The sequence below is a fragment of the Populus euphratica genome, unplaced genomic scaffold, assembly GCF_000495115.2.
Source record: "Populus euphratica unplaced genomic scaffold, PopEup_1.0 scaffold66.1, whole genome shotgun sequence".
NCBI lineage: Eukaryota > Viridiplantae > Streptophyta > Magnoliopsida > Malpighiales > Salicaceae > Populus > Populus euphratica.
The window spans coordinates 737,547-747,230 of record NW_011499944.1 but is presented as its reverse complement, the minus strand read 5'-3'; the positions used below and the strand labels follow the sequence as shown (position 1 = coordinate 747,230).

The following is a 9,684-nucleotide window of genomic DNA, read 5'->3' as shown; positions in this document are numbered from 1 at the left end:
CAATCAAGAATAATTAATTGGTTTTCCAGTCCACATCTCCATCAGTGTCTTCAGCTTAACTACAGTTGATGGAGATCGATTTATGATATAACATGCGGTATTGATTGCTTCTGCCTAAAATGACTTTCCTAGACCTGCAGCCTTCAATATTGCTCTTGTTTTTTCTAATAGAGTTTTATTCATCCGTTCTACCACTCTATTTTGCTGTGGAGTGTATGCCGTTATGAATTGTCTTTTGATACCTTGATGTTGACAGAAGTTATAAAATTCATCACTAGTATATTCTCCTCCATTGTTAGTCCTCAAACACTTGATCTTTTTTTCAGATTCAAGTTTCATCCGCGCTTTGAAAGTTTTAAAGACTGTAAGCACATATGCCCTCCTTCTAATTGGATACACCCAACATCTCCTAGAGAAGTCATCTATGAATGATACAAAGTATCTTGCTCCTCCCAAAGATACAACCGGTGCTTGCCAAACATAAGAGTGAATTAGATCTAAAATGCATTTGCTCTTAGTTGTTGATGTGCCAAACTTCAACCTGTGCTGTTTACTTATAACACATAGTGCTCACAAAAAGGTAAAGTAATTTTTGTAAGCCTAGGGAGTAACTTCTAATCAAAGAGAACTTTTAAACCTTTCTCTGACATGTGGCTTAGTTTTTTATGCCATATCATTGTCTTCTCTTCTCTTCTGTAGGACTGGCTGATGCGATTGAACTCTTCTGCCTTATGATATGTTTCTCCCATTAATACAAACATGTTTGCAACTGTCTTTCTTGCCTTTAAAACCATCAGCGCTCCTTTGATGATTTTCATGATTCCATGGTCTGTTCGAATCTTACAGCCAAGACTATCAAATTTTTCTGTAGACAAAAAATTCTTCTTTAAGTCTTTCACATATTGCACTCCTAAAATAGTATGAATTAAGCCATCATACATCTTTAATTTGATGGTGTCAATGCCAGCAATCACTAAAGCATGGTTATCAACTATAAACATTTTACCTCTAGAGATGGGTTCATATATATGGAACCAATCTCAATTAGGAGTCATACGCCATGTTGCTCCTGAATCCATTAGCCAGATCTCAGTGAGCTCTTCTCTATTTGTAGAGATTGTCGCTACTTCACTATATAAAACCTCTCTATTTTCTGAGGTGCTTGCAATACATCCTTGAGATTTTGATGACTTTGCAGTGTTCTCTATACCTTTTTAAACCAACAATCCTTTTTGAAGTGTTTTTTTTGCCATAGTTGTAGCATTTAACAGTCTTCTTACTTTTTGATTTGGACCTCCCTTGCCTTTGACTCCCATTAGGGCCACGCTCCATTGATCTTTCTCTTGACACTAATAATGCCTCTATTTGGTTCGAATTATTTTTGTCTCTTTTGTTTTTGCGCCTATTTTCTTCTTTCAAGATAGCGACTACAACATCATCAAAGACTAAATAGTATGAGAGAATATTATTGGTCAAGTCGATAATGAGCTGATCATACGAATTAGGAAGACTTTAAAGTAGAAGCTCTACACGTTTATTTTCCTCTATTTGTTGACCTAATGTAGTGAGTTGTGAAAATAGAGTTCTTATTATGTTGATGTGGTCAGTCACTGACATGGTTTTTTCCATTTGAAGGGTATAAAGTCTCCGCTTTAAAAAAATCTTATTGTGCAAAGACTTGGACTGATATAGCTTTCTTAGAGTCTCTCATATCTCCTTAGCTGTTTTCTTCTTCGCCACACTTGATAATACTTCATCGGCTAATGCTAAATGCATGTTAGCAATAGTATTGCCATCCATCTCATTCTATTTTGTATTATCAGTGTTCTTCTCGGGTCGATCCCTAACTGCTGCCAAGCAATTGTCTTTCGTTGAGATTGCTTTGATTCTTATTTTTCATAGTGAGAAATTGCTCCCATTAAACCTCTCAATCTCGTACTTTGTTGCCATTGTATTCACCGAGATCTATTCAGCTATCATTGTTTCATTGATCTGCAATGTATACAGAAATAGTACCATGTGAATAATACTTTACTAAGTAAGTTTCTAGGAAAGATTAGAGGGGTCACAAATGGTCTGGCTTAAAATCCAATCTCCTTAGACAGAACTTCCTAGACTGTATTTAATCAACGCACTAACTTTCTATATATGCCAATAGTAACGTATGTGAACAGTACCGTTGGACCGTATAGGTGAATAGTAACCGTATACATGAATAACTTTTGTGTATTAACAACACCAACCAGAAAGCTCTGATACCACTGTTAAGATACTAGCATGCAAACCCAACAAGATAAAAGGCAAGGAATAAGATAAAATGAGAAATGAGACACAAAAATTTACGTGGTTCACCCAATTGGGCTACGTCCACAGGCAACTATAGAAGGATTTTACTAAGTAATGTGGGAATTACAGCCTCTCTCAAATAATAGAAGAACAACTAAGAATCTCTATATTACTAGGAGAAAACACCTTACTTACTTTCTCACAAATACCTCACAATTTTGTGGGATTACTCTATCTTCTTTCTCCTCTTCTTTTTTCTATCTTGGTGTGCATAATAAACTTGGAGGCATTGCCTATTTATAGGCAAAAGTGAAGGGGAAAAGACCAAAAATCATGGCACCAATTATACAATAAATTATACCAACAACTCATCTCCACTCATACTCCACCAATTATGCCAACATTCTAGTGCTTTGGTTGCTAAGCAAACATTAATTGTGTGCTTTTCTATCTTGTATTCAATATGGGAAAGCCAACTACAGGAACACACTCATAAAATATCACTCAAGATAAAGGATGTTGTGGAGCTTAAAAAATATGGTATAATGTTGATCACTTAAGTTGTTGAGGTGTTGTGTAATAAAGATGCCTTCAATTTTCTTCAAGTTGAACAACTTGTTCATCGAGTGCATTTTGTTATTTGTTAATGACTTCTCATATATCTTAGACAAGGCTTCCATTAACCTTGTAGTAGATTTTTCTTTTGTAATGTTGTGAGCAACTCTTCTTGATAAAGATAGTTAAATAATTTCCAAAACTTGTCTATTAAGAATTAGTCATTCTTCATCTTGTATATTCTCTAGTTTGCTCCCCAACAGAGGAAGATGAAGTTTCTTCCCATATAAATAGTCTTCAATTTGTATTTTTCAATATCCAAAATTTATCTTATCAAATTTTTTAATTCTAGCAACATTTATTTCATCTGCTATTTTCACTAATTTTAAAGTTAGAATTTGCTAAATCTGACTTCATGGTTGTGTCTAGAATGGCCAGAAATATTGAAAACGACTCTAAAATCACCCAAATAGGACTTTGGATGGCTCATATCTGATCAATCAAATTTTTAAAGTAATAAACGGTGCGTATAAAGCTATGTGTCAGGTGAAATAATATATATGGCAAACACGTACTCAAACCGGATCCACTTTTGATGACTTGGCACAAGTGTGTGCAATTGTTATTAACATAGCATGAGCTGACGTTGGCGGCTGACTAATCAAGTGACATGACAGATGACTGTGTGAAATTATTGTTGTGGTTACTGACTAGATGATGATGTGGCAGGTCAACCTGTTTCAGTTGCAGGTAGTCAGGTGAAGAAGGCACGTGTGGCACATCTATGCGTATAGGCAATCTTGACGGCAACGCGTGTAGGTTGGTTCTTCACCGGAGTTTCACCAGTGGATTTCTCTCGTGTTCCCCTACACAATGGTATGTTCAAAAATATATTTTGAGAACATTGATTTCTCGGTTTGGGTTAAACATCCACTTTTTCAAGAACAAGCTCTGAAACTAGTTTTTAGGTTATTCTAAAAATCAAACACACACAAATTTATGTGGTTCGACAACTTGCCTATTCCATAGAGGTACTAGTTTGTATTAATCAATCAAAGAAACAATACAAACAAGAAGGAGGAGAAAACACTCTTTTCTACTCAACTTACTCTTACTCAAGCTCTCTTTATTTTCCTCTTCTATCTCTACACTACTCAGCTCTTCATTAAGTCTATTTATAGACTAAGCTGAGAGCAAGGGGCATAAATTATAGTATGTTTTATGTCTTAAATTAAACCCTCACCTTGAGCTAAGTGGGAGATTACTTATTCTCACTAGCATATGGTGGAGATGGGGCATTCCTTGTTTCTATTTTACAAACAAAAATGCCCTCTAGTTACTACTCTCTCTTTTCTTTGCATAATATTTGGACAGATAGCAATCCTTTTTGATCAATTTCAAGATGCAGGTTCACAGATAATTTCTCAACTTGCTGGTTTGCATTTGTTATAGTCAATGTAATAATCCAAGATCAAACCGAAAAGTGAAAAGAGAGAGGAGAATGAAAACAATACCGTGTCATTGTCGTTCCTTCACAGACAAACTTCGCCTTGCATAAAAACTCTAAATACAGAACTGCCAATACCATTAAGGGATTCAATGAAAATTCTATATCATACTCATCACTTTCCATTATGAGTGTGATACAGATGCCAACTAAATTTTTATATTTATTGACTTCAACCTATTATATTTACTTTAACTTCAATTCAACATTAACTAAGCACTAAATTTTTCTTTGATATTGCAAAATACTCTCATATATATATATATATATATATATAAACAACAAAAACAAACTATTAAGTTAAATTTTAAATAAAATAAAAGAATTAATTTTTTTAAAAATTGAATGACTAAAAAAAAAAAGAACCGATCATTTGTTTGACCCTCGAATTCCAAATAAAAACAATGTAAAAGAATGAAACTATGTTCGTTTTTTCTTATAAATGTATAATTTTTAGTACAACAGAAAATATAATGAATAAAAAAAAATAGACAAGGAGGAGCCCAGACCCTGACCCAAAAGGCCCAGCCTGTTACACATCCCAACTAACTCTCTCCCAGCCCGCGCTTCTGTGCTTCTATTCTGTCAAATATAACGGCTCTACCTCCTCTCCTCATATTCTCTACACCCAAACCACCAACCGCCACCCTCTCCCTGGCTCTCTCTCCCCGTCTGTTCACGGACTAAAGAAAGAAAAAGAAAAGAGTGAATCTTTCTTTCATTTTCTCTAATGGAAGCAGACTTAAAGGAAGAACAAGAAGACGCACTGGGACTTTACATGAATCTTTATGCTCGTCCAGATTCTTCTTCGTTTGAAGATTGGAAATATTCTTCTTCACAACAAATCCGGTATGAAACCAGCAATGTTTGTTCTTTTATAACCCATATTGTGGGCCTCAGAAGCCACCCTGCTATAGTATTCAGTGACCATGAATTGGTTACACTTGTACGTTATCCACAATGCCCTCATGATAAGTATGCCATAAAGATTTTCAATTCTACTTCTATGGAAGTGGGTTACCTTCATGATCAAGCTTCGGCTGCTTTATCTCCTTTAATTGATGCTCAAATGATTAATCTTGAAGGTGAGGTGACTGACTCAAGAACTGGAGATGTTAAGTACTCTGCTCCTTGTCTAGTTAGAGTCTTTTCAAAGTCAACTGATCTAGAGAATGTTAAACAATCGATTTTTGGAAATACTTTGAGCTTAACTCGTGAGCATCGTACAAATACTGAGAGAAATGAGGGTAAGGGGGGTAAAGAAAAGGGTTGGATAGAGAAATTGGGGACTTTAGAGCCACCAAAGGAGGTGATTAAAGCTAAACTTCTTGATCATCAAAAGGAGGGTTTGTGGTGGTTGGTGAATAAAGAGAACTCTGATGAGTTGCCCCCTTTCTGGAAGATGAAAGATGGGTTGTATGTGAACGTTTTAACACGGCATCGAACGAATAGGAAACCGGAGCCTTTGCATGGCGGGATTTTTGCTGATGATTATGGAACAGGCAAAACTCTAACTTTGCTTTCTTTGATTGCTTTTGATAAGGTTGGCAATATCCCTGAAGGAACAGGTGAGGAGGATGAGGGAGTGTCTGTTTGTAGTTGTAAGAAGAGAGGAAGGGTGAGTGAAAAGGGTACTGGAGAACCAAAAACACATACCCTTTTGGATAGCTATATAAAAGAAAGTTCTGAGGACATGGCTGATAAGTCTTCTAGTGCTTCGGTGGCTAAGCAAACATTAATTGTGTGCCCGTCTTCTGTGTGTTCAACATGGAAAAACCAACTACTGGAGCACACGGAAAAAGGATCGCTCAAGCTACACAAGTATTATGGGGATAGCATGATTAAGGATGTTGAGGAGCTTAAGAAATACGATATAGTGTTGACCACGTATGGTGCCTTCGCTAATGAGTCCTTTGAAAGGTGGTGCCCTTTGTTGAAGATCGAGTGGTGGCGAGTCATTTTAGATGAGGCTGATGTGATTAAGAATGCAAATGCCAAGCAAAGTAAGGCAGTCTCTAGTTTGACCGCTAGGAGGAGGTGGGCTGTTACAGGAGCACCCATCCAGAATGGATCGTTTGATTTATTTTCCTTGATTGCTTTTTTGCGATTAGATCCACTCTCTAAAAAAAGCTACTGGCAAAGCCTGTTTGAGAGGCCACTCGCTAAGAAGGACGGGAATGGATTCTCGCGGCTGCAGGTAATATCATACTGATAAATATTTGCCTTGATTACTGTTTTTGTTTATTAGTTATGTTGGTTTTAAGTCACAACTTGTAATACAACTTCATAGACTTTCAGGATTTAATGGCGGCCATTTCTTTGCGGAGAACGAAAGACAGGGTTTTAGTTGGCCGATTACGATCAAAAACTGTAGAGACAGTTCGCTTTAAAATTTATGGAGACGAACGTGAGCTGTATGATCAGATGGAAGCAAAATCCAAGAAAGTTGTCCGCAAACTCATCGCTACTGGTAGACTAAACAGAAGCTATGCATCTATACGCGGTGCAGTCATACGACTTCGCCAGATGTGTAATGATGCAACCCCGTTCTCGTTGTATCTCAAATCATTGCTACCTTCTGACGATATAGGAGGTATTGAAGAGTTCTACTTGTTAATATTCTCTTCAGTATGGTCTTGAATTTTTAATTGGAGTATATGAAAATTCTTCTGATGTTATTTGGAAGATAAATTTTTGGATAGCGCCTTTGTACACAGAAAACTTCTACAATTATTTCAAGTTACGGAAGTTCTTGCAACATTTCTTTCCTAGCAGTGTGATTATAATGCGCTTACCATCTCAGCTCCTCCTGAATCTTCCGATCCTGAAGATCCTAGAAAATCTACAGCAATAATTCCTTCCAAAGTCTCAACTCTCATAAAACTCCTGAAGGAATCTAGGGACGTGAGACCAACCAGTAAATCAGTGGTTTTTACAATATTCCAGAAGATGTTGGTACTACTTGAAGCGCCACTGAAAGACGCTGGCTTCAATGTATTGCGGTTGGATGCAATAATAGATGCTAGAAGGAGAGGTGGAATAATCAAGAAATTTCGATCAGCAGGACAAAACACAATTCTGCTTGCGAACGTTAAAGTTTCAGGGGCCGGCATAAACCTCACAGCTGCTTCCGAAGTCTACTTGTTGGAGCCGTGGTGGAACTCAGAATTGGAGGAACAGGCAATAGACCGTGTTCACCAATATGGACAGGAGAAGAATGTAATAATTGTTAAATTGATTGTTCAAGACAGCATTGAAGAAAGGATATTGATGATGCAGGAAAGGAAGAAACTGGCAATTGAAGCTTTCGGAATGCAGGGACCCAAGGAACGACGCGAGGTTTGCTTAGAAGACCTCTGTAGCCTCTTATCCTTGGAATAACATTCCCATGTGCATGCCTGCACCCTGCAAATGGTGTTCTCAAGGCGGTAGAAGAAGGCCACATCTCAAATCTCTATAGCTTAGGTTCTCCTTTATTTGTAGACGTAAAAAAAGTGCATCTTTTCAAGTGTTCTTGGAATTCTTCGAGGTTGATTTCTATAATTGTTTGCATGACAAGAAATAAAAACTTAATGGATCTATCCCTAACAACGAAAGATTGCTAGCTTATTGTACTTCTAAGTTTCGTCTATAAGTATGTACAATTGTTATATTCTGCTTTTGGTTATAATACGCGTGTAAGGATTGAAGTTTACATATACATTTTTCATGTCTAAATGCATGCAAAGTTTATTTTTTTAATTTTATTGCAAGATTAAGTTGATTAAGTATAATGGCATGATATGTAAACTAAACAATTATGATCTCTAGTTAATCTATAGCTCGTGTCCACAGAGGGGATATTTACCCTGTACTTCCTGTTTTGATTTAGTAATTTACTTCAAAACTAGCTCACATATAAATTTATTTTATTTCTTCCATCAAATTCATTACATGACCGGGATTGTGATGTTCATCACATGTCGTGGGACTTGGACACATGTAATGGACACCAACGATTTAGATTGCAGTAGTACTGGCACCACTTTGTTCAATGTTTTTCTTGCACTACTAATTTAAAATAAAAAGAATTTCAAATTTTAATTTTAAAAGGAACTGATATGATTCAAACAAGGTTTAAATCAAATTTTAACATAAAATTTTATATTGTTCAATTTTATTTTGTCGAGCATAACTTTTAATTTGATAGTCGGACTGGACTAATCTTGTTATAGGACCTAGTTTTTCTATATTAGATTAAAATTACAGGTCAATTTCATAAAGATATTATTTCATATAGTCAAAGTTACTAGATAAATCTTATCAAATATATCTATGTGGACCTTTGTCTATTATTTGGATTATATCTAGAGTTATAATATGAAGTATGTTGAGATTTTATTTGTTTTGGAAAGAAGACATTCATACCTTTCCGATGATATATTATAAACTTTCTAATTCATCCAGAAGAAATGAAAAGATGTATTTGAAGTCAGAATTGGAATCTATCAAGAATATATAAAAATTACAGAAACATTGTTTCCTTATATATTATGCATTCCAGTCAATACAAGGATTCATTAATGCTCTTAGAAACATGTATGACAGATATTAACTTATCTATTCTACAAAGATTTCATATTAAATAAAATGACTATTATTCATAGTTTGTAAAGACTTCATATTCATTATGGAATGATGTGGTGGCAAGGAGGCTTGATATTCTTTTATTATTATTTTTTCTTATTTTATAGGACTTCCAAGCATATTGAAAAGGCTAAGAGAAGATAAATTCAATAGTTAAAAACAAATTTTCCAGGCTAATTTGGAGTATGAATTTTTGGCAAAGCTTCCAAAAAAAGGCAAAATGAGGAGTTTTGACCATGCATGGGATTTCAAGTAAAAGAACTTTGTTTTATGATGTTTTTATTTATTTATTTTAATGTTGAATATTATTAACTTTAGATTTTATTCTAAATTAGGATTGTGTCAATCTTGCTCATTGGCTTCCAAATCTTTATATCCATGAGATATGTTGTGATGTTTTGAAAATTAGTAGGAAAGGGCAAACAAGCCCTTGGTGGCTTAAAGAGTAAGTATAATTAAATGAGGGGTATTGTGGTAATTGAATAATAGTTGATAAATATAAATAGAAAGAAAATAAAACAAAAGAACAAAAGAGGGAGATGTGTTTTTTTTTGGAGCAAACGTAAGAGAGGGAGAAGGAAGAAGAAGAAGAGAAAAGAGGGGAAGAGAAGGGAAAGGGAAGAGATTGAGAAGAAATAACTTTAAAGGTAAGATTTAGGTTGTTAAATGTATAAATGTGTTGTTTGAAATTTAAATTTATGTTTTGATAA

General features: G+C 35.3%; 1 protein-coding gene across 1 annotated transcript; it reads left to right on the top strand.

Moving 5' to 3' along the window:
* The first annotated feature begins 5,078 nt into the window (after nucleotides 1-5,078).
* Nucleotides 5,079-7,729, top strand: LOC105137392 (putative SWI/SNF-related matrix-associated actin-dependent regulator of chromatin subfamily A member 3-like 1). Its single transcript, XM_011043117.1, has 3 exons — nucleotides 5,079-6,545; nucleotides 6,647-6,976; nucleotides 7,124-7,729. Exons 1-3 carry the CDS (start codon nucleotides 5,079-5,081, stop codon nucleotides 7,727-7,729), a joined length of 2,403 nt encoding a protein of 800 aa, XP_011041419.1.
* Nucleotides 7,730-9,684: the final 1,955 nt, after the last annotated feature.

Bases quoted from the DNA above. Each gene is read 5' to 3' on its own strand.
- LOC105137392 (XM_011043117.1), top strand. From the start codon at position 5,079: ATGGAAGCAGACTTAAAGGAAGAACAAGAAGACGCACTGGGACTTTAC. The intron at 6,546-6,646 runs GTAATATCATAC...ATAGACTTTCAG, and splicing joins ATGGATTCTCGCGGCTGCAG to GATTTAATGGCGGCCATTTC. The intron at 6,977-7,123 runs GTATGGTCTTGA...CTTTCCTAGCAG, and splicing joins ACTTGTTAATATTCTCTTCA to TGTGATTATAATGCGCTTAC.